General features: G+C 31.4%; 2 protein-coding genes and 1 long non-coding RNA gene across 3 annotated transcripts in view; all 3 read left to right on the top strand.

The window, feature by feature from the left end:
• Window positions 1-1055: 1055 nt before the first annotated feature.
• LOC134237457 (blastula protease 10-like) lies at window positions 1056-5361 on the top strand. The gene is made up of 10 exons (XM_062719545.1): window positions 1056-1083; window positions 1315-1418; window positions 2817-2897; window positions 3293-3364; window positions 3487-3513; window positions 3720-3792; window positions 3910-4039; window positions 4236-4314; window positions 4796-4987; window positions 5220-5361. Exons 1-10 carry the CDS (start codon window positions 1056-1058, stop codon window positions 5355-5357), a joined length of 924 nt encoding a protein of 307 aa, XP_062575529.1. The 3' UTR covers window positions 5358-5361.
• An 828-nt stretch (window positions 5362-6189) lies between these two features.
• Window positions 6190-24822, top strand: part of LOC134237456 (uncharacterized) — a 30410-nt gene continuing 11777 nt past the window's right edge. Inside the window, exons 1-22 of the mRNA XM_062719544.1 lie at window positions 6190-6292; window positions 6637-6743; window positions 6981-7105; window positions 7363-7514; window positions 7766-7999; window positions 8258-8491; window positions 8811-9044; window positions 13664-13773; window positions 14004-14084; window positions 14444-14518; window positions 14985-15057; window positions 15635-15743; window positions 16180-16236; window positions 16959-17040; window positions 17280-17474; window positions 17720-17846; window positions 18149-18265; window positions 18877-18983; window positions 19254-19378; window positions 19673-19827; window positions 20538-20774; window positions 20984-21097. Of these exons, the coding sequence (XP_062575528.1) occupies window positions 6238-6292; window positions 6637-6743; window positions 6981-7105; window positions 7363-7514; window positions 7766-7999; window positions 8258-8491; window positions 8811-9044; window positions 13664-13773; window positions 14004-14084; window positions 14444-14518; window positions 14985-15057; window positions 15635-15743; window positions 16180-16236; window positions 16959-17040; window positions 17280-17474; window positions 17720-17846; window positions 18149-18265; window positions 18877-18983; window positions 19254-19378; window positions 19673-19827; window positions 20538-20774; window positions 20984-21097 (2905 nt within the window). The 5' untranslated portion in view covers window positions 6190-6237. The remainder of the gene's footprint in view (window positions 6293-6636; window positions 6744-6980; window positions 7106-7362; window positions 7515-7765; window positions 8000-8257; window positions 8492-8810; window positions 9045-13663; window positions 13774-14003; window positions 14085-14443; window positions 14519-14984; window positions 15058-15634; window positions 15744-16179; window positions 16237-16958; window positions 17041-17279; window positions 17475-17719; window positions 17847-18148; window positions 18266-18876; window positions 18984-19253; window positions 19379-19672; window positions 19828-20537; window positions 20775-20983; window positions 21098-24822) is intronic.
• On the top strand, window positions 13668-14514 carry LOC134237473 (uncharacterized). The gene is made up of 3 exons (XR_009985830.1): window positions 13668-13773; window positions 14004-14084; window positions 14444-14514. It is a non-coding gene; the product is annotated as an uncharacterized LOC134237473 (long non-coding RNA).

Raw genomic sequence — 24822 nt, 5'->3', positions numbered from 1 at the left:
AATTAACATGATTAAATTAATATGTTTTTTTTTATATTGAAATATAATTTTATACGATGTTTTCATTTTTTTCTGAAAGAAATTCGTGTAAAAATCCAACCAAATTATAAAAAGTGCATAATTGTCAATAATTCAAAGTTTTGGAGATAAGAATGATATAAATATATTGGCCTTATTTCCCTCAGTCTTTCTTACATATTTACCGAAACATAAATCTTAAGAAAAGTGCAAAGTGAGGAAGGAGACATAGTTAAGATATGCTCCAAATGTAGTGAACATAAAATGATTTGTTGTTGTTTTTTCCGTTATGCTAATTACATTGGGTATCAATCAAGACCAGATAGTTAATTAATTTTTAGATTTATAAACTATTTACTGGATAGGAAATGTGACGAACGAAATTCCTGGTATGAGTGGGGGTTTAAAACAATAAAATCAAATCAATTAATATTTATTACCTTTAATTGATAATTTATTCAGTCTCAAAGAGGTAACCTAATGATTGAACAAAATCTTGTCTGACCTTTATTCACTTGCAATATTTATATTTTATTATTGCATGTCGGTGAACATGTACCTGATAGAAAAAATATACATTATCAAAGTGTAATTAAACAAAGTAATCAATAATTATTGATACATGCAGTAATTATGATTCTGTGTGGTTAAAAGCAATTGGAATAAAATTATGAATAAATTTCACCCATTCTTCATCATTTTGTGTTTGGTAACTTCATTTTCGATTTGAAATATTTTATGTCAACAAATGATTCATTATAATAGTACTTTTAATACAAACAGGAATCTACGTAGATCAAGAAAGTATCATGTACTTTGAAGCTGTATGATTTTCTAAAAAGAATATCTTGGTAAATATTTATCACAACATGTATTTCCGGAATGTGCTGTACTTTTGCTGGATAAAGTATAAAAGATGAAATTTTGTCCCAAGTTGATCAGTGAAAAAATATTGTAACATTGTATTTATTGGTAACGCCAAGATGTCAAGACTACTATTTTTTATTTGTATGGTATGTTTATGCAGACTGCAATTGATGGCTCAAAGAAGACCACGTTTCTTCCGTGAGTACCAATTATATTTTATAACTTATATTAATTTCACATATGTAAAGACATTATTTCTTTAGTTTATAAGTGTAAACTGTTTGTTATTATATATTTTTTGCAAAAGGAATATTAAACAAAATGACTGAATTAAGCACCCGGCAGCCGCATTTTGATATAAAATTTTGAATGCTTTTGTCGGGTCTTACATGTTTTCTTTTGATCAAATAATATTTATGTTTATTATAGGTTTTCCTCACAGAGCTTTTCAGTTGCCGAATTACTTTTTCTGGAATAGATGGCAGCAGTTTCAACAACCTGGTCAGTGGAAAGCAGGGCTTATAGATTCTTGGGTAATTCTTTTCATTAATATTAATGTTGATTTAATATTAAAATGTAGCTTTTGAAAAAAATGATAGAAATAGAGATACTTTCCATTATCTTTAAACATTTTATTTGTTAACTATGTGGATACAGCAAAAAATTTAAAGCAGGTATGCCACAACAGAGTTTTATTTAATAGATCATTAAGAATCCCTTTGAATTATTCTTCCAGCTTTGAAAGGTCGACATAAGCTCTATATTTTTTTTTCGGGGATTCTTTTTTAAATATTTTATTTGGCAACAAGATGTTATATGGTTTAACATTTTGCGTTTAATATATGCATAATTTGAATGCCTAATAAAATATATAAATAAAGACTGGATAGACATTTTTATTTAAAAAAAAAATTATTTATGAAATCAAAACATTATTTCTCAATATTTTTTAAACATATGGATAAAATATTCATAAAACTAGTCAGGACTATGGAGAACATGTTAGTCAATCTTATCTTGAAAGAAATGAAATGATATTGCGAAAATTTATAATTTATATAATTATTTTCATATTTGGACATTTCCAGATCAAAATTAAACTGATCCTAATCATAATTAAAACCAAATTAAAATGCAAAATGATGAAATACCTTCTTTATGTACTGACCACCGTTAAATCAATTCAGTTGTCATTTTCAATTACTTTTGTCACTCCTGTTCTACTTAAACAAACCAGAATCCTTTTTCAAAGTGAACACCGTGTTTTTTTAATTATTATAAATTTCTGGATGGAATCATTTTATGAAATCATTTTTTTTTTAAACTGGGGAAATATTCTTACTAAATGATTAAGATACTGAAATAATGATTTTATGTAGTTGTCCAAAAGATCAATGAAATAAGATTGTCGTCTTATGGCATTTCTCCTTAATAAATTGAAATTAGATAATAAAAACCTTGAATATTAAAAGAAATATCATCAGTATGCACATATTTGAAGACATTTTAGCTAACATTTCATAACATTTGTTACAAATTACAAGATCATCTAGAAAAAATGTCTTTGAATTCATAATAGCTGCAATGGACCATCACATACTTCCAAATGTTAGTACATTGTGCAAATGTTATCAGGACGTCTGTACTTGTCGACTTAACAGTTGCTGGTTTCTAACTTTTGAATGAAACCAACTTTTATGTGCTAATATAATATACAGTAAGAATTATGTGCAGTATTTTTCCGGGTTTGTTTTTTGCCCCTTAACAATTGAAATAAAGATATCCGCGTTATAGATTTGCACGTTTATATTAAAGAGAAAATTCTGCCTTCTTTGAAATCATCCATTTTAATGTTGATGAAGTTAGGAGTGCAAGGTAACATGAGCGTCTTATTCATACATGCATCTGTAACAGCTCTTTACATTTGACAGGATCGTAAAAATCAGGATTCGCCGATCGCTGACCTGTTACAAACTATGATTGTTTTTGATTCGCATGGAAGACCACACAAGGTAAAACAATTATTTTAGTATAATTGATTATATATAATGAACCATATCAAATTGTTAATTAAAGATGTAGACAAGAACGATCGACAAAATGCTTACACACGTCATTGCAGATTTATGTTCTGTCGTTAGATACATGATTTATATCTCAAATCGATCATGGAGTAGATATTTTTTTCTTTTTTGTAGACCATTAGAATTAAAAAGAAAAAAGAATTTGATAGTACATATGTATTTACACGAAGACAAACATCCCATTCTTATTTTAAACCTTTTTTGTTTCCTCTTATGGATATTTTTCAGTCTTGGTATTTTAAGGTGTAAAATTTGATCAAAATGGATATACATTGTGTCATTATAAAAAGAAGAAAAAAACATATTCATTCTTTTCATTTTAGCCGAGAGGAATAGATCCAACACAAAAATCTTCCGTCAAGATAGCGGCCATGGATCATCACAGACTTCCAAATGTCAGTAATTTTAGCTTAAATTCTTTCTCTACTCATTTAATGTGGTCTTTGAACAAATCAATTTGATATGTTTGCTTATTTCCCAGTTTAGTAACTTTCATTTTTACATCTTGTTATTCTAGCCAAACCCATTCGTTCACCACAGAAGGGTAAGTAGCATTAAAACCTGCTGAATTCTGAAAAATATCTAATTTAGAAATTAGATAAGAGCTGCTATAACCTTTCTGATAGAGAATGATATATTTTTAAAGGAAAAATGAATATACAATATCTTACATTCTGGTAGGAGAATCTTATAACTGAATCAATATAATTACCCATTAGAAACAATGTTTTATTTTACATTCTTTTGCAGAGAAAGCGAAATTTCCTTTCACGTGCCAGACTTTGGGAGCAAAAAACTGTACCATACGAGATACAACAAGGAGGTATGCCATGCACTGTATTTTTTCCATAACAGTACCACACTATTAGTGGATATAAAAGGTAACAAAATAATAAAACATCATGATGATAAAAGATTCGTTAAAACTTTGGTTTTTCAGTTGCACCCAGCACGCGAGAAAAGATTGCTGAAGCTATTAAAGCCTTTCAGGATCTGACCTGTGTAAGGATCGTACCTCGTTCACAGGCGACTAATTTAGGTCACAACTCATACGTTTATTTTGTCAATGGGTAAGTTAAATCAGCCTTATCAATTTGGTTAAAATATTCCAAAACATTCAAATAAAAGTACATCTCTTCAGAAACAAAACAAAAAAAACAATTTACAATCAATTATGAATTTCAAGGAATATTTAGAATATGAATGGAATATATGTAAAACTAATCACTTGGCTTAATTATATTTTGTGTCTTTTCATCCATGAAGGCAAGGATGTTCCTCGTATGTAGGGCGTCAGTTGAATGGACAACAACCCATTTCTCTACAAGAACCAGGCTGTGGACAGGTAATCATATTTACCCCATCTCTGTTAATTTTTTAAATGAAATCCTGGCTAACAATTGGTTGAAGTCTGTCACATGAAGAGGAAGTATTACTTATATTCAGTCACAATAAAATTATGTATCTAATAATACCTTTAAAAATAACAGATTAAGTACATGTGTTTTACAAAGGAGCAGACTTTCAGAATTTCCTGGATATCGCATTCCAAACAGAAAACTGGCGGAGGTGTTTTGTAAATATCGAAGTCTTTTGAACTTTGTATGCGTTCAGAAATTAAAAATAAGTCGTCCTCATTAAAATACTTAGTTGTCAAATTGAAGTACTGGCAAAAGATACTGCGCAGGGCACTAAAAGTATTTCTATAATTTTTGAAATATTTTATAACTTTAGTTATATGTATTGAAATGCATGGTCAAGTACTGTGCACATTTGTTTTTAATTCTTCTTTCTTTAACACCTTTATAATCTATTTCAAATTTCAGACCAAAGTAGTGATTCATGAATTGATGCATGCTATTGGACAAATGCACGAACAACAAAGGACTGATAGAGACGAATACATCGAGATATTGTATGAAAATGTTCCATCTGATCAAAGAAATAACTTTGACAAGGAAAACACGCATGACAGAACACCTTATGACGTAGAATCCATATTACAATATCCCCTAACGGTAAGTACATGCAGACTATATGGGTGAAAAACTCTAATCTGACATATATGTATGCATAATTTTTAAAGATATAGATAATAAAAACTATTATAAAAAGTTGAAATGTAAAGAGATTCTACTACAAAAATGCAAATGATGAATTCGTTGATATAGTAAATACTTCAACATTACTGGTAAAAGAAAATCGGTATTCATGACTGAGAAGAATAATGTCTTTATTTTAACTTAACAGGCGTTCTCCTTGAGTAATGGACGACCGACGATGAAGCTGAAGGATCCCAGGCTAGAAGCTCTTGTGGACACAGCTCAAACGTTCACACTTAACGATCTAAAGGAGATAACTATTGCATACCAATGTGCTGGTAAGTGATGGAATTCTTATGAAATTAAGAAGTATAACATCTGAAGTCTGTCCCTTGATAATGATATGAAATTCTTATTTATATTTGAGAGAAAAAAAAATTCTGTTTTGAGTTTAGGTACTAAAGAAGAAGGTATGGTTTCCATACAAATTTTGCCCTGTGATTTTCTAAAAAATGAAACTGGTGTAAAAGTTGAAAACTCATGCTTTTTAAATAATTGAAATTCAATGCAGAAAAATCATACAAGTCATTTTTCTCACATGTGTTTTTAAATGCTAATTATGACGTCATAAACATGTGCATTTTCCCGTATTTTCTTTAAAAGTTGCAGAAGACACCAATTTTCAATGGAATTTTCTTTCAGATAACATTGTCCACAGGCATCGCCCACAAAGATTCTTGAGATATGTGATTTGTTATTGAATTTTGCATAAAATATCAAAAAATTAACGTGGGCGACGGCTGTGGACACTGTTTTCTAATGGAAAATCACCCTTGAAATGTGCCATTTTGAGGCTTTTTCTGTTGAAAATAGAGAAATTTTTCACATTAATGACGTCATATTTGCAAAATGGTAAACCTTCATGCCATATTCTTTCCTGATTTATCAGAGTCATTTATTTAGCTAATATTTAAGCCAGTTTCAAAACTTTTTGATGTCATTACATTTTTAGGGCGCAATAAAGCTAAAACCATACCTTCTTCTTTCAAATACGTACCAATTTCTGAAACGGTCATAGAAAATACTTTTTAAAAAATTAAAATTATGTCATTCTATAAAAACAAATAACCTTCCTAGTGCATCCTTCCTATTTTTACGTTTAAGAGGATTGCCCGGACTCACTTTCTTGTGAAAATGGTGGATTTGTGGCCCACACCTGTCAGTGTATGTGTCCTGCTGATCTCACAGGGGTCACGTGTGGAGAAGTGGTGACAGATACAGGTATAGTACAATCGACTAAGGAATCACGTTTTTAGACAGCTTCTGGAACTTTAAAGATCGTAGATGTAGTATTTTTTTTTCAAGATGCTTTAAATGAGTATTTTGTTTTATTTCAAATGTCAATTCAGAGATACATTTGTACCAACATGATTTTGACATTTGTTTCCTTCGATGACACATTTGTTTCCTTCTATGATACATTTGTACCAGCCTGATTTTGACATTTGTTTCCTTCTATGATATATGGTTATTAAGTGTTATTTGGATATTTAAAATTCTATAAGATATTCTGTGTTACTGAAACAAGAGTGACCTAATGGAGTGATCTGATCTGTAATTCACAGGTTGTGGTGGTGTGATCGATCTGTCTTCGGGAGAGAACCGAACCATTCAGTCCCCAAACTACCCCAGTACAGTGCCAGTGGATCGTGAATGCGTATGGCTCATCAAGGTAATTTTGTGTTCTTCCTAAAATAAAAAAAATGGGACTCGGTATTTTAATGAAATGAAACATATGGAGATAAAAGATTAAATGTCCATAAACAGTACAATATAGGAGCAGAGCAAACATGGACCTCCAAAACATCCGAGATGGGATCAGTTGCCATAGAGGAGTGACCATTCCCTTCCGACCGGTCACACCGGTCGAGAAAATAAAATAACAAATTATTTGAATATTTAATTATAGGGCCCCGCAAACTCCAATGTAAGATTAACTATACAGGAGCTGGACCTCGCGAGGAACTCAAATGACCTGAGTTGTTACCACTGGTTGGAAATCCGATACAATTTTCCCGGACAAACAGGAATTAGGTAGGCTTGATCTTTTACAGAAAGAAAAGGTTAATGAAAAAGTCTCAATTATGATTGAATTAAGATTCTCCATTTCATATTTGACTTTGATGTAAAATCAAACAAAAATCAATGTTTTGCACCTACAATAACGTACATCTCTATTTCATATTTGAAATGTATTGATGTAAACATCAAACAAAAATAAAATTTTGTACCTGCTTCATGTAGATGTGTATATAAGAAAATTTTAAAGCAAAATCCATTTATACCTCAAGGCAATGCAACACTCAGAGTGCAAACCGGCAAATCACAACCACGAACGACGGGGACCGAAACATTATGATCCTGAAATTTGACAGCAAGTTTTCTAAGGACGTACGGCCATCTCAGAATCAAAGATTTAGTTTGCAGGTTACAGCTGTAGGAGGTATTTCAAATGATTTTTTATCGTTATTTTTCTGTCATTTTGTAATTCTTTTATCCGTATAAAATGATATTTTAAAAGGGGGAAAGCGTGTCATTCTTTATCATAATCTGAAAAAGACCATTTCGCACCGTTTGAAAATAAATTAACCCCATACATTTTAAAGGCAGTAGAATTAGATAATAGCTGTAGTCTTTTTCAGAAATAACTTTTTTCACAGATATTAATACTTTTTTTCAAATGCTGCCATTTAGGGACATTGGTATCCAATCCATGTAACCCGAATCCATGTCAAAATTCCGGAACTTGTAGCGTCTCCGGATCGACCTATGAGTGCACCTGTACTTCCGGATGGTCAGGCACTAATTGTGATGTTGAAATGCAATCATGTCAGCCAAATCCATGCCAAAATGGCGGAACGTGTTCTATTGTTGGAAACAGTATTACATGTAACTGTCCTCAACCATTCACTGGTCCAAACTGTGAAGGTAAATATATTATGGATTATAGTACATTTGTTTCATTTTTATCCAAATCATTTTAATGAGCGCAAGCATTGATGACGTTTCCTACTGGAACTTTTTAAGCCAGAAACCTAACTGAAGTTAGGCCTTATTTAAATTGGACAATAAAATTTGATTCCTTTTAGATATTTAACTATTGCGACAACTTATAAAGACAAAGTTAAACATATAAAGTGGTTGCTTCTTTGTCCATCATATCAAGTCAAGAATGATATATTTTAGATAGCTTTATATCTGATCCGTGCAACCCGAATCCGTGTCAAAATTTTGGAAGCTGTAGAGCAATCGGATCAACCTATCAATGCACCTGTCGTACCGGCTGGTCAGGAACGAACTGCAATATTAGAGCCCAGTCTTGCCAGCCCAATACTTGTTTGAATGGTGGAACATGTTCAGTTGTAGGAACCAGTACTAGATGCAGCTGTCCTCCCAGTTTCACAGGACCAATCTGTGAAAGTAAGTTATGGAAATCTAAAAAAAAAATATGTAAGTTGACAATCATTGACAGTTTTTAAATTCCCAATACTAGATATTTCCGGTAGGTTTGATTTCGTTGTAACGAAAAAAAAACACTAGTAACTGTTTGAACTTGAGTGGTACCTTTTTCTATTGTAAACGACTAATATGAATAAAAACTGAATTCTTTTCGATATTGAACTTCCAGGAAGTGTCCTTTAGACAACATATGGAATTTTAAACTTTTGTTTTCGGAGTTAAGTATATGAAATGTTTGCTTCTTTGTCCATCATATCAAGTCCAGCATTATATATTTTAGATAGTTTAATATCCAATCCATGTAACCCGAATCCGTGTCAAAATTTTGGAACCTGCAGAGCAATCGGATCAACCTATCAATGCACCTGTCGTGTAGGCTGGTCTGGAACGAACTGCAATATTAGTGCCCAATCTTGTCAACCAAACACTTGTTTGAATGGTGGAACATGTTCAGTTGTAGGAACCAGTACTAGATGCAGCTGTCCTCCCAGATTCACTGGTCCAAATTGTGAAAGTAAGTTTGTGTATGACACAATTAGTGATTTATCATTATTATTCTCTATGAAAACAATAAAATTAACCTTAAATAAAACGATTAGGATGCCCATTTTGTTGGGTTTTCAATACTTTTGAAAATAAGAATTATCTTATGGTTTTGCCTGCTCTCTCTTACTTGAGGTATCAAAAGCAGCAAATTTATGAGACTTTTTAGCAATTATCGCATAAATTTTCTATCCTTATACAATTGTACATGTTTTTCATTATGTAAATTTTATGATATATAAAGAGCAATTCTTATACGCTCACATCTACAATCATAGGGCATGACATTTTAAAGCATCTGAAATATGATAAGCTTTTTTCAGGTTAACGATAATACCATTTTTTTTTTAGTTTTCACCGGTGGATGGTGGGGTAGAAGATAGTATTTACCAACCAATCAAGACTTTTCGCCAAATACACAAATCCACATTTTTTTAATTATTTAATGTTTTTGATATGTTATACGATATTTTGAATAAAAGTTTGGATTCTTTTTTTAAATGACGTTTTATTATTTACAAACATCTAATAAAAACCCTATCGTAAACAATTTTTGATTTAATGAGAGTGAATCTAGTCAACCAAAGGCATCAATCGATATTGACATCAATATCTGTTTATGTCATCGATATCTGGATTATCACACCAATATCTGATCATAGCCCTGTCCTCAAATGTTGGACATTCTCTGGATCTAACTGTAGATTTTAACTAGAGATGTCAATGAATAGTCGACTATTCGACTGTCAGTCAAATGGACCGACGATCGAATAATGAAACGACATTCGAATAAATAGATGCAAGAAAAGGAGGTGATCATGGAATTCTCATCTCAAAAATGAAAAAAAGTGTCCTTCCTCAAACTATACAGCTGTATAGTGTACGTCTTCAGAGGAATAAGAGCTCAAACACTGTTACAGTATATAAATAATAACCCTAACCCTAACTTATTTAAGAAAACCATTACATTCAAAGTGTAGAATACCTATCAGTTGTTTAAGGCTATCAGCTCATGCTTTAAGAGTACAGAGGGGAAGATACAGTAACATAGAAAGAAAAGATAGAAAATATGAAATATGTATGTCAGGTGAGACAGAGGACGAATTTCATTTTGTATTAAAATGTCCTCCATATGAAGAGCTTAGAATTAAATATATCAATAGTTATTATTTTAAAAAACTATCAGTATTTAAATTAGTACAGTTACTGAGTTCTAGAACTATTTTACCTGGGTAAATTTTTGTATTTTTTTTTCAATTAAGAAATGATGTTCTAAATAATAATTAAAAGATTTTGTTATGTAATTAACACACGCATATTGTACATGTATAGCCTGATCAAATCTTATGTATGTATGTATGAATATTGTATACCTATGAGATACAATGTCTCCGGTTCAAATAAAACACATCAAAACACATCAACACATCTAAAATATACATATGGAAAATACAGTAATTACATACCGCGATAATTATATCTCAATCGCTTATTTTTTTCTTATTGTACGTGGTATATTATGCAACGCTGTACTGGACTATAAAAATTATAATAATAAATTGGCTTCTACCAATTATTCTTATAAACTCTAGGAATTTCAAACGCTTAGGAACACACAATATTTTCATAGCCGTGAAGTATTAAACTTCGATAATTGTTAAAACAATAATCTTACATAAAAGACATTTTGATAGCTTGGGCAATCATTAATGAACAAACTTTAACATTGTCATCGGAGATTTGGAAAGTGTATGTTTATAATTCCCCATTTCCAATTTATTTCAATTTTCCAATTGATTTTAATTAATAATTTTTCAAAAACACTGTGCTATAACAAAAATAAATAAATGCTCCGAATAGTCGACTATTGATCGAAAAATGCAACCGAATGTTCGACTAAGGAAAAATAATATTTTGACAAAGTTTTGCTCAAATATCATTAGGTTGCGAACACTAAACGTTCTCAAGATAAGGATTAGGCAAAGGCACATGGCGTTTCATATTTTGTTATTTAATTAAAAATAAGTCCATACATAATCCTTATGTATGGGGTTATTTTTTTATAATAAGAAAATCATGCATCGTCAAATGACTGTATGAAACTTTTTTTCGAAAATATTGTGTAATCATAGGTCGTGGGTTCCAACCCAAGGCAGCAATTAAGCTTTAGTTAACAAAAAAGGTACCAACTGTTTAATTCTTCATCAGGATTTCTACACTTTGAAGTTCCGAATCTTACAAATTAGACATTAAAAACCGAAGCCTCATATCAGGACATGTGTTTGCACGAAAATAAAATCACGGCTCCTTCATTCCAAAAGAAAAGTCTAAATTGTAAGCTCTTCATCGGTTTATGGCTTTTATGTGAACAATCCTCTAACAGTATGTAAAGCAACATACAATCAAATATTAATTTATATATTTGCAAAGTATACACTGTATATATACATGTAGTAAAAGATGATGAAAATAGATGAGGACATTAGAAATTCCACTCAATTCTACTCAATGATCAAGATAAGACGAAATCCAATTTCTTTTAAGTGCAGTTTGAAAATTGTTTCAAACCACGGTCATGGTGCATTGCTGCATCAGGCCGCTGCACAAGTAAAACGGATAAAATGTTTATCGATTCTATGTGTAAAGGACTGAAATAGAGCAATATATAGAAGGATTAAAATTTTAATACCGAACGAAAAGTGATATAAGATTTGCTAGAACACATGATCTCTTATCCATAAATATGAACACGTACTGGAGGCGCAAAAGGCCCCGGCCGCAATGTTTTACCACATTTTTCTTTGTTCCCAGTTGATACTTTGGTGGCACTTCACTGCAGACCTGAACACGTTGCTTTTGAAGAGTTCTTTACCAGACAATCTTTTGTACATTTGTACATGTCTTCCTTTTCTTCGGCTGACATTACAAAGCTATCTTGCAGTCGTTTTCATTTCTTGAAGACAAAAACAAATTGGGTGCATGAATGTGTATTTATTTCTGTTTTTTTTTAGTTTAAAAAGATGCATGTAGCAAGACAAACCGAAATCAAAAAAAATTTAACACCCTAAGCGATTATAATTTCTATTGTTTTACCATTCATATTATTTTTATAAATCTGTAATTCTTATCATTTTAAAGGTCAATTTTGAGAAGCTCTTCATTTAATGATTATGAAACTTTACGCAACTTATCTTCTTCATTTATAACGTATAACAAGGTTTACAGAATTGTTTTATTTGTGTTTTGAAAAAAATTGCTTGAGAGCATTTCAGAGAAGGGAATATTTCGACTAAAATTTGTTGAAACATTTTATTGAATATTGTGTATACTTATAATGCAGCAATCTTGCATGTTTTTTTTTGTTCTCTTTCACTGGAAAATTTTCAAAAAACTGCAAACAAAGTGAACCCCTTAAATCTTCCCTTCGAATATAGACCTTTGATAAAATTATATATGCCAATAATTGCTCTTCTCATAGAAAAAAAAGAACGATGGTCTTTACTAAAATAATGATTAGGATTAATATAATATCTTATTCCTTTGAAAATTCAAGATGAAATACATGTACATTTTAAAAAATTAAACTGAAAGAAAAGTTTCTGCAAGATTGAAAATAATGATGTATAACAAATGTTTCTTTAACGATTAAAATGGTTAAATAAACTATACATTTATGAAATAAAAGACCAGAAAAACAAACATTGCAAAAAGATGAATATTACTCACCAAGAACACACTGCTGAATAAAAAGAAAACTTCTTTAAAGTACACCGCAAAAATGCACTTTTCGTTCAGTTAAGCTCAGTCCGTTAATTTTTTTAACAAACATCTGAACCAGTCAGACAGAAATATCTGGCAAAATCATGCTTTAAATCAAGATTTCAAGATGTTTACCATCAAACGGAATTTATTATTGATCTCAAATTTGATCAAGCACACTTTCTTAAAAAAAGTCGTTCAATGTCTTTAATCCGTGTACTTTCTGAAAAAATAACAGGAAATGAAGGGATAGAGCTAAGACCCTTTAGAGCTACTTGTACACACTGGTTTGGGTATATAATCACTTGTTATTTTACAAATACTCGTATCTGTTTTGATGATCAGAAAATGGTTTCTTAATGTGTGTGTTTTTATCCTGTTCATATGATATATAAAGCACAGTACACCATCTCACAGGTATACTAGATTGTGTGTCTTCAGAAACCTATGAAGATGAATCCCCTCTCTTTGTTTGTAGCTGTCATGTCTATAAGCTATGGTCTAGCTTTATATTTACCAAGTGGAAATTTTTCCAGGAGAGGTGAATAATTTTTGCTGTAAAATGTTTTGTTATTGAGTGATTTCATAATTTTAATTTATCATTGTTTAAAAGATGTAATTCATACGATTCTCTGATATAATGCTAAGAAAATTTTTCGAACAATATATATTTTTTAAAAAACTAAACTATCCTCTTTGAGCATGATTAAATCAACGTTTGAAGTAAATTCAATGAATGCTTTATAAAGTTTGTTTACTAAGTAGTTTATCAATGAAATATATTATAATTTTAAAAAAATAGATTAATAATCATTTCAAATAAAATTTCAGCTTTCGCCTCGGCGTCAACATCGTTTCACTTACCTTCTGGGTTTTATTGGTTTCCATGGGAAATGTTTAAGCAGGTGGATCAATGGCAACCAAATCTAATCAACTCCTGGGTATGTAATACTGTTTTACATGATTAAATAAAAAAACAGGTTTAAATGTGTTTTTATGTTGCAATGTTTTAGTTTTATTATCATTAAATAGTTTTTCTTTTTTGAATAATGATACTGATCTTAACATGTTTATTATCATTATAGTATTACGAGACAAAACCAAAATAAAATTTTCTTTGTATGTTCCCCTTTGTCTATTTTAATTTTTTTCATCGTTTTTTTAAACACAGGATAGAGTAACACAAGACACGCCGATCGCAAACCTTTTACAAACAATGATCTTCTACGATGATCAAGGAAGACCCCATAAGGTAAATACGTCAAAAGTAGAATAATATCATGTTTAGTTAAATATAAAAAGCTGGAAAAAAGATTTATTCTGGATTATTCCAAATATTAGATGTACAGATTTATTGATTACTAGACCTGAAATGAAATTACTGTCTTTAACAAAAACCCTTTCCTTCTAAATTCATGATGTATGATATAAAAAGATGATCAACAGTTCAGTAAACCTTTCGTAGGTATTGATAGACCAAAATTGCAATGATCATGGAAAATTTTCTGAATTCAAAGAACTTACTCGTCCTCCTAATAGCCAGATGTTGGTATCATACACGTACAACTAATATGGTACATATGTATAACATTTCTTCCTACAATATCACAGCCTCTTGGAATAAACCCGGCTGCAAAAGAAAGCGTCAAAGTAGCTGCTGCAGATCACCATTATATACCACAAGCAGTAAGTGTTGGGGCCATGATTCTATCATTATGACTAATCATTAGGATTTTTATCAACAAAAATCAAAATAGAAATAGCACTTTTTTTCAAATTATTTCTTAATGTCTTAGGCTCGCTGTGAATTTAACGGAGTATAACAAGATGTTATTGAATAAAGTGATCAGCATCAGCACTAACATTATGTTTTCATTTACATGATTTATTACTTTTTTTAAAATGCTCTATACAATGCAATTAATTTTCCTTTTAAACCGTAATGTTTCTACTTAATTCCATAGAGAAAAAATTAAATTTATATGATTGGATATTGCATCTTTTGTAGGGTGGATCTTTCGGAAGGGCAAGTATAAAACTTATTCAATTCCTTGGAACAACTTATTACACATTTTGAACGTAAAATAAAGTCTAATAAGTTTAATGTCAACAATGAGGTTTTTCTCACAAGATAAATGTTCTTATGTTTTAGAGAAAGAGAAATTTCCTTCAGAATGCATTGCTGTGGGAAAATAATATAGTTCCATATGAAATTCAGACTGGATGTAAGTCCCCCTTTCCCCTTTTCTCTCTCTCTCTATCTCTCGTTCTTTGTATAATGTTAAGAAGAAATAGCACGTTTGATATTTACAAACTTTTCTAAAGCTTGATAAAGGTTTCCTTAACTCTGATTTTAACAACTGGTACGAGAAAAAGCAGATGCATACAAAATTAAATTAATTACCACTGTACCTTCAAGTCCCTTGCTTTTACTTATTCATTTTCTTACATATCACTCTATTTCTTTTGTAAAATTTAGCTTTTGTGGGAGTGTGGAAGATATCAGAATCATGCATTTTACCATATACTGACTTCGTGCACATACAACTTTACAAAAACTAACGTTTTATTTGCGAGAACTTTATTTTTGCGTTATTATGCGAGGCAGACTTCTCGCAAACATTTTAATTTTCATATACAATGTATTTTTATGATACTATTTTTTTATATATACAGCAAAAACCATCATAAGCGAAAATTTTGTTCCATGTATAAATACCAAATACCTATCTCGCAAAAATAAAATGTCACAAATATTTAGTGAAAAGAGTATACTAATATTTGCCTGATCTCATTTAACAGTTAGTGGAAAAATGCAGCAAGCAATCCAGGAAGCTTTTAACATATTCCATGAACTGACCTGTGTTCAGTTTGTTCCACGCGCCCAAGCCACTGGATTGTCGCATCAAGGGTACATTTACCTGGTCCAGGGGTAATTAATCGTCCTCTTTTTTCATTTGTTTTATCTTTAATTAACAAAAAAATCCTTTTTTCAATATTATGTGCATTTATATAAATGTACGAGAGGTGATCAAAAAGTTCGAGAACTAATTGAATAACTTCCAAAAGAGAAATGGTATCGTGTTTCAGTGTTGACATTTCTTCAAAATAGTCCTCTCCGATTTTAATAAGCATCTGCAATCGTTCTGCCCATGCGCGGATCACGTGATATAGGTGGTCACGTGACATGCTCCCTAGCGTTCTGTCCCAGAAGCTTAAAAAATTTTCCGACTCTTGTATTTCTTACTATGCAAGTTATTCTTTATAACAAAAACAGTTTATTCGTCAGACATGGCCAAATATCGGCAATACTGATAGTATGAGTAGATAATGTTATCCTTTTGCAGAATGAGCGTGGTGACCATCAAAATCAAAGTCCTCGTCGTTTATTCCATGTGGATGAAGTATTGGTGTTTTCACTTTATCATATCTGATATGTTTAAAGTCTAATAAAACGATATTTTGGGGATTTGATAATTATATTATTGTAAAGATATTCATCTATTTTTCTAACTGGAAGTTGGCGATATTTCATATCAAATTGCTTAACAAAGGACACGTCTCTTTACCAGTTTGCTTTCACTGGGCAACAGAACAATCATCATTTTTAAACATCTCCCATCCTTCACTTAAACAATCAATCCACATAATGACAAAAACTATTATTATAAGCTTCTGCAAAGGAATTTCCAAGATATACGATTAACTTTAAAGCCGTTCGTTTCTCTAACTGAGTCAACCATTTTGTGTTACAAGTGATCAACCTTATGAGGTCTTTTTCACTTTGTGACGTCACAAATACGGGATGAAACGTTCCATTTCATATGCTATATTTAGAAAATGTGTTTGACTATATGTGTGCCAAATCTCATTCTGATCTGAATTGTGGTTTTGTAAATAAAGAGATAGTTCGCGAACTTTTTAATCACCCCTCGTAAATTAAAAAACTTACCAAGATTGATGAAAAACGTATAGATTTATACTTCAAACTGAAAGAAAAACTACTACATGAATGAATGTATCTAAAACATTTCAGTTTAAAAAAAAACAAATGGATAATACATTTACATTTGATAATAGGAAATCATTATTAAAAATGAAAATGTAAAGGATGGTCTTATTTCAGCCAAGGATGCTCGTCATTGGTCGGTCGTGATTATAGAAATACTAGACAGGAAGTCAATCTTCAAGAGCCTATGTGTACCTCGGTGAGTACATTACAAGATTCTTTATCTCCAACAATGAAATCTCGAATTCTTTGGATATGTCGAAGTGATTCGGAAGTGCCAAGCAATTATTACTTTGGTATTTTATTTTTAATGTCTAAAATCTTTAGATGTCTTTTTTCTAGGTCCTAATGAATTTGAGATAACGAGATTTTTTCATTTCAATTGAATTATGTATGAGAATCTTTATTTATTTTCTTTTAAAATTCAATCATTTTCAGACTAAAACCGTTGTACATGAATTAATGCACGCCATCGGACAAATGCACGAACAATCGAGACAGGATAGGGACAGATATATTGAGGTTTTCTTTTCAAACATACAACAAGGCGCAGAAAATAACTTCGAAAATAACCTACCTACCCATGACAGGACACCATACGATGTTGAATCTATCATGCAATATGCACTCACAGTAAGTATTATCATATACCGTTTATCATCACAGACTCGAAGCTACGATGCAAGGTGGGGGGAGGGGGGCAAACATGATGAACTGACAAAATCGAGGAATTTGTAAGTGCTCGAGAGTTTGTGTGGGTATGAATGAAATGAAAATAAAAATGGAACCAAATTTTGCCTTATTTATCAATTAAGGCAAAATGTCGCCCCCAGTTTTATGGATAATTGCTGTATTCAGCAACTTGTGAATTTTTCTAGGCGGCTTCCATAAATGGTCTCCCAACTATGAAGTTGAAAGACAGCCGATTAGAATCTCTTGTTGATAGCGCTCAGTCTCTAACTCACAATGACGTCAAAGAAATCACACTAGCCTATAGTTGTGCAGGTATGAAAAGCGTTTCAACAAACTTATGATTTTTAATCTTCAAGGTTTTAAATTTGTCAACCCAGTTCTGTAACAATTACTTTTTCATTGTAAAAAGGTATCTTTATAAAGATAAAGGAACTTAAATTAAAACTTAGATTTAGAAATGGACAATTTTGATTTGTTTTACGCAAAATTCATTATACCTTTAACTTTCTTTAAGTTTACATGAATATTAGATATAAGGGGAAATCTTTTCGCTCTTCCTTTTTTGCCATAAATGAAATTAAATGAACATAACTTATATTCAATGTGTTTTAAAGCAAACTGCCAGAATCCCCCTTCTTGTCAAAACAGCGGATTTGTTGCTCACACGTGCCAGTGTATGTGTCCTGCAGATCTAACCGGTAGTACCTGTGAACAGGTGGACACGGATTCAGGTACGAAATTTGTTTATGATATATTATCACATGCTTAAATAAATCAACAGTGTTTTTTTCAAAGGTTTGATTGCTGCTTATTAAAATGAGCTTTATACATGAAAAATATGGAGATAACGAGCATTAATTAAAAATCAAAAGTCCATAAAACAATGCAAAAAAAGGAACAAAGCAAATACAGGCCTCGAAAACATCAGAGGTGGGATCAGGTACCATGGAGGAGTGAGCATTCCCGTCGACCGGTCTCCACCCTGTGATCCTTGTCATGATCGGGAAATAACGGAAAAACCCGTCGTCATTTCAGTGTCTAAATAATTGACAAACAATTTCATTAAAAACATTCACTTGAACGGAGAGAAGTACGAAAGGAAAAAATCACATGTGTTTTAAATAAGTGATCTGTTTTTAGCAAACAATCTTAAAACAAATTTTGATTGATCTTTTGAGTGTATATTGTCCATTGTCCCATTCGAGAATTTTTCACTCATATAGAGACTTAAAAAATTTGAAATGCAAAATAGCATATACATTTTTTTAATTACTTATTTAATGTAATTATTTTATGTAATTTATTATCTGACTTGTTGAAATGAATGAAATAAAATTTTCAGACTGTGGTGGAATCATAGATCTAGCTGCTGGACAAGAACACAATATTAAGTCACCAAACTACCCCAATACTTACAGTGTGGACAAAGAGTGTGTTTGGATGATCAGGGTATTTATGTTTTACATGTTTAATTTTTTTAAAAAGGTTTAATGAAGTTTAAATGGTATGAATTATTAGCGCTGATATTTAATTCTACTCAGTTTCACTGCTGATGCTTTCATAATGTTGATAATTATGAATAATCAAGTGTAAAATTAACCTTTGTAATTGTATTGAAATTGAAATTTTAGAATTAGGATGTTTGTAAAACTTTTGCTTAAATGTTCATGAATAATGTTGCAAATAAATGTATGTGCATAAACTTTCATTCATTTTCAGGGGCCAACCAATTCCAATATAAAACTTACCATTCAAGAACTTAATTTGGCAAGAAATACACAAACCTCTGCTTGCTATCATTGGCTCGAGATCCGCTACAACCTTCTAGGACAGACCGGAATCAAGTGAGTTCTGATATCGCTAAGCTTGAATACCGCAAACAATTTCATATCGTTAAAGTTATCTCCCTTTATGTAATTAAATCGCCATCATTGCTTCTCGGCAATCTCGCTGATATACATATTCCTTTTTGCAAACAATTTCATATCGTTAAATTTCTCTCTTGCAATTAATCTTTCATCATTGCTTCTTGCTGATATGCTGTATATATTTAGACAAGAAAAATTGATAATGTGCGATAACTCATCAATAGAAAGCTTTATTGCTAATATTAATCGTAAGAGACCTTTTTTTTACAGGCAGTGTAATACTCCAGCAAACCAAGTTTTAGAGTATACAACAACTGACGATGGAAACAAAAACATAATGATCTTGAAGTTTGACAGCAGGCTATCCAGAGACCAGCAGCCTTCTCAGAGTCAAAGGTTCGAGTTGAAAGTCCAAGCCATTTCTGGTAAGATGTATTTGAAACACTGTTCCCAGGTTTTTCATGAAGTTTGCAATCATGTTGTAAATTCTGAATTTACTAGGGGGAAGTCAATTTATAAATTTTGCATTTACATCGCCCTAGTAAAGTCAAAAGTTACAACATGATATTTGCTGTAGGAATTTTATGTGTCGTCAAACTCTTTATAAAAAAAATAAAAATAAGAATTGTCATAGATAGATTTTAATTATAATTAACAAAGTAAAACAAATCTGAATAATCTAGTAAAAATACCTTCTGGTTTTCGTCATTTCAAAACCCATTCATTAAACTATATTATATTAAAAGATTTAGAAATTTTCATAAGTCCATAAATTGCCATAGACCTAGACTCAACATGCATAATTCTACAGAATGGAACCTGTCTTAATTTAAAATAAAGTAAAATACCCATTGCGTAGTTAAATGTATCAATGGATTATTCTGGTTTTATTGTTTAATCAACAGCATAAGGCTAACATCCCTAATAAACTCCAAGTTTGTTTACGGTTTTCGAGAAGGTCACTATTTCACTTTTAACTATAATATATATTTTTTGTGAAACATCTTATTAAAAGGCAATTTTAATTAATTGCCATTGTCTTTAGTGTTTTTTTACTACTAGATAATCTATTTTAACTATTAGTCAAATGTCCTATATTTCAAAATTTTATTGATATTGCATGCTTTTTATTTAGGATCAACAAACCCAACAAATCCATGTAGTCCCAATCCATGTCAAAATTCTGGAACATGTAGCGTTTCTGGCTCGTCTTATACATGCACGTGTTCTTCCGGTTGGAGCGGTACAAACTGTGAAATTGCCTCACAGTCCTGTCAGCCAAATCCTTGTCAAAACGGCGGGACCTGCCAGTTGTCCGGAGGCAGTATCATCTGCAGCTGTACCTCTCAATATACTGGACCCAATTGTGAACGTATGTTTTTGAACATAAAAACTGTTTTATCATTTTTGTTTTATTTCATGTTTTATTAGCTCAGACTAGAACCCCAAGTTCCAGTTTTTGATCCATAATATTTCGATAACCTTTTTAAATTAAAGTCAATTTTCCCCTTTTATACATTTATGAAATCAAACAGATCTTACCGTTAGGTCAAGATGACAAAAAATACTTTCTTTCCACAGAAACAACGCAGTTATGTGATCCCACCTTTTGTCAAAACGGGGGAACCTGCCAAGTGTATGGAGGATACACGTATTGCATCTGTCCCCATCCATTTTATGGTCCGAACTGTCAATGTAAGTCTAAATAATCACTCATTTTCATTACAAGAATCGAACTGATTGTTTTAGAACTCTTTCACAGTTCTGAGATGATAATCAATGGTTCTAATATTGAAATATTTCTACTTTTATTTGAATGAAACACTAACTTTTCTTTTTTATTTTAACAGATCATTATTTTGGAAGAAGATAAGCAATACCGGAAAACATCACTTATATGATTTCTATTACATTAATAAAAGTACATCACAAAACCTTTTTATCTTTTTTTTTTTTTTTTTTTTTTTTGGTTTGATTGACTACATTAATAATTGTTCTTTAACGAATGTCTTAGTTTTTAGAACATGTATCCAATCCCTTTCAGAGTCTTCAAAGATTATAATTCGCATGATTTATAAACTCTGGTATGACGTTTTAATATGCTGCTCCTGACACGGAGACGTTAAAAACATTCGGCGTCAGTTTTGGGAGCTTTCTGCAATTTGATGCACCGAGTACAATTGTGTCGATGGGTTCATTATTTTTACCAGTCTGTTCAGCGCTTTCATCATCATCCTGCATTGCTTCATTATCTTCAAGAATTCTAATTAAAAGACATAAATGTAAAATATACGCAACTTATTATCAAATGCAATTGATTTATATGCCTTCATTTATATTAAGTACAAATTTCCGCTGTGACCGCGTACATAGCGTAAATTAATACCACGCGGAAAAAAAGTACTTCTACAGTATACGCAACTTATTATCAAATGCAATTGATTTCTTCTACAAATAGCTGGGAGACGAAACAAGGAATTCAAAATTTAATATGCGACTACGATTGACTACTTACTAAAGTGCCGTAGTATGCTAATTCTTGTTAATACTAAGGTGTTAAGTGTAGAGTCTATACTTAACAAAATTTCTTAGTGTTCACTCTAATAAATGTATTTATTCAAAAACTAAATGATAGAATGGTAAGATTTTTTTTTAATTATTATAAATATTGAGTCTTCTAAACCATTGTTGAAAGAAAAATTATTATCACCGATGAAAAACAACATCCTGTGACGATGCTTAAAACAATAAATAGGTACTTTACGGCACGTTTTTTAATCAGCATAATTTTATGACAATTATCAATTAAAATTATTTTACTAAATAATACAAAATTAAACATTGGTAAATGACCATTGAAAAATGAGGGAGAGCTATTCGAATGTTGATATCTGGATCATCCTTGCACTACGATTTACGCACTTTTATTTTAGTGCCTATTTCTGATTGATATTATTCAAATAAATAAACAACCTGTTTAAAATTTCATTTAAATTTTTTTCAATAGGATGTTCATTAACTTTCATCACAATTTGAAAGCTTTGGACAAACTTTAACCTAACCGGAAGGATTCTGGATCTTCGTCTGAGGCCAAGGTTTCGCGTCACAACCAGGTTAAAAGATTATTACATTGTCCTAAAATAATTTTAGGAACACTAAAACAAATTCAGCTGTAAGTAAATGATGAGAAAATGGTGGTCTTGGTAGTCAAATAACATCTCAAACAGTCTTCATCTTTTAAGCGGTACACTTACGTGCTAAATGCCAAAAGATATTGTTCAAAAGTTATCTTTGTGATGAATGATGATGCAATGCTAAATACCCGGATCTGAATCCCATTGATCACGTTTGGGAATTTTATGAGGAATTTCACACCCCTCCCCCTTCCACCTTTCAATCAATTTCAATGGTTTAAAAATATTCATGCAGTATGTGGCAGCAGATGGGACAATCTCCTATTTAGGGGTACATGGCATCCATGAGAAAAGGATGTCTTGCAATAATTAGAGCGAGTGGGCGTCTTATTCCATAGAGATTATTTTAATTGAATTTTCATGTTGAGGGTACATCATGTCTTTTACACTTTGCTGAAAATTCTAAAGAGAAACTTACATAAAATTTACACACCATCGAACTAAAATATGCGTCATTAACCTTGAATTTAAAAAATTATTTGTTATATATATATTTAATTTGTTCTTAAAGAAACTTTAAAAATGTTGGGTGAACACATAGAGTTCTCAAACGGGACATGAAGCAACATACAATCATACAATACACTCACTTATTAAGTCTTTATATTTGCAAAGTATACACTGTATATATAGTAAAAGATGATGTAAATACTGAAAATTCACATATTTTCTTGGGGTCAAATTTTCAGGGTTTGAGGAAAAAAGATTGGTTTGTGGGGATTTGAATTCGTGGTTTTAAAATGTTAAGTAGTAATGCATATGACATTTTTACATTTCATGGTGCATATGAAATCGTGAGTCTCTTCATACCTCGAAAAACAAGGAAAATTAACCTCCCATGAAAATTAGTGATTTGACAGTATATGAAGACGTTAGAAATTGTACTCTATAATTGAATGAGCAAGATAAGAAAAAAAATAATCCAATTTCTCTTTAGTGAAGTTTAAAAATTAAAAAAAATTCTCCAGCCAAATGATATTGTCATTGCAAAAGTATAATGAATGAAATATTTGCCAATTCTATGTCTAAAGGACAAAAATAGAGCAACATATTGGAGGCTTAATATTTTACCGAAATGTGACATAAGATATACTAGGACACACGATCTCTTAACCTTATATATATTTCCATTTCCAATTGTTTTCCCTATGATAAACACTACAAAAGTGAATCTTGCTTATTCCTCCGTGATTCCTGTCGCATGTAAATTTCTCTATTGAAATACTACTGAAAGGTCAAATGTCAAACTTGCATGTATATGAATGGCGTATAAATACACTGAAAAAAAAAATGTTTTTCTTTAATTGTTTACTAAGTAATCAGATATGATATCTCTTTTTACAAAAAAAATAAATAATGAATTATCTTCGGATAAAAAGCAAGTCACGAGTGCAACTCTTACCATTATCACCGAGGCCTCATGAGACCGAGAACTCCACTTCCGTAAACATGGTAAACAGCACATCTGAACCACGTAGAGAAATCGGCCGATACAGACATCGTCCCTCAGTCATTAACATCCAACTTCTTACGCAATTCAATGTCTTCTGTTATTTTAACACACATAATTCTGTTTCCTGACCATGCTGACCGACTCCCGTTTCATCAACTGCAATATTGCATTCAATATGGCGGCGGAGAAATGACGTAGTGCCTATACACGTGCTCGTGTTCCCGACAACCTAAATCTTGGTCACATATATAATTAAAGTTAACAAGATTGCTTTGATCATAACTTAAAATTCTTTTGTTGTTTATTTTATAAAAGTAATTATAATAATTAAATTTGTTTCGTGTTTGTATGGGACTATTTTTTTAAAGTAAAATTTGACGTCATGGGGTGGGGCAATGGAGAATAACATGGAATGCTTCGTGCATTTCAAATCTACTAAATTAGACGGTATTTCGAGTTATTTCAAGTAAAAATGGAAATATAATAATAACTTCTAGGTAGGAGAGTATGCCAGGGACATCAACAATAGTGGGAAACATGGGCTAATTTTAGCATAACGGTCAAATGTCTTCCCCTTCCTCATCAGACACTGAACAAAACTATTTTGCAGTCACCTTTATTCCTTTAAGTTAAAAACAAAAGAATGTATACAATTATACTTATTTTGGTTGAAACAGATGCATTGTATGTAACCAAACAGAATCAAGCAATTTTTAAAGCGACAATACGGCTGCAAATCGTGTGCTTTTTAAATCAAATTTACCCAATATATC

This window comes from Saccostrea cucullata, unplaced genomic scaffold, assembly GCF_032062105.1.
Source record: "Saccostrea cucullata isolate Sc308-1 unplaced genomic scaffold, CSIRO_AGI_Scuc_v1 ctg999, whole genome shotgun sequence".
Classification (NCBI taxonomy): domain Eukaryota; kingdom Metazoa; phylum Mollusca; class Bivalvia; order Ostreida; family Ostreidae; genus Saccostrea; species Saccostrea cuccullata.
The sequence above is the reverse complement of the archived record's forward strand: the minus strand, read 5'-3'. Positions and strand labels throughout refer to the sequence as shown.

What these genes read in the sequence shown, in the direction of transcription:
- LOC134237457 (XM_062719545.1), top strand. Translation starts at nt 1,056, where the DNA reads ATGGCTCAAAGAAGACCACGTTTCTTCC. An exon ending in AAGAAGACCACGTTTCTTCC is followed by an intron (nt 1,084 to 1,314) that starts GTGAGTACCAAT and finishes TGTTTATTATAG; the next exon opens with GTTTTCCTCACAGAGCTTTT. An exon ending in ATACGAGATACAACAAGGAG is followed by an intron (nt 3,793 to 3,909) that starts GTATGCCATGCA and finishes TTGGTTTTTCAG; the next exon opens with TTGCACCCAGCACGCGAGAA.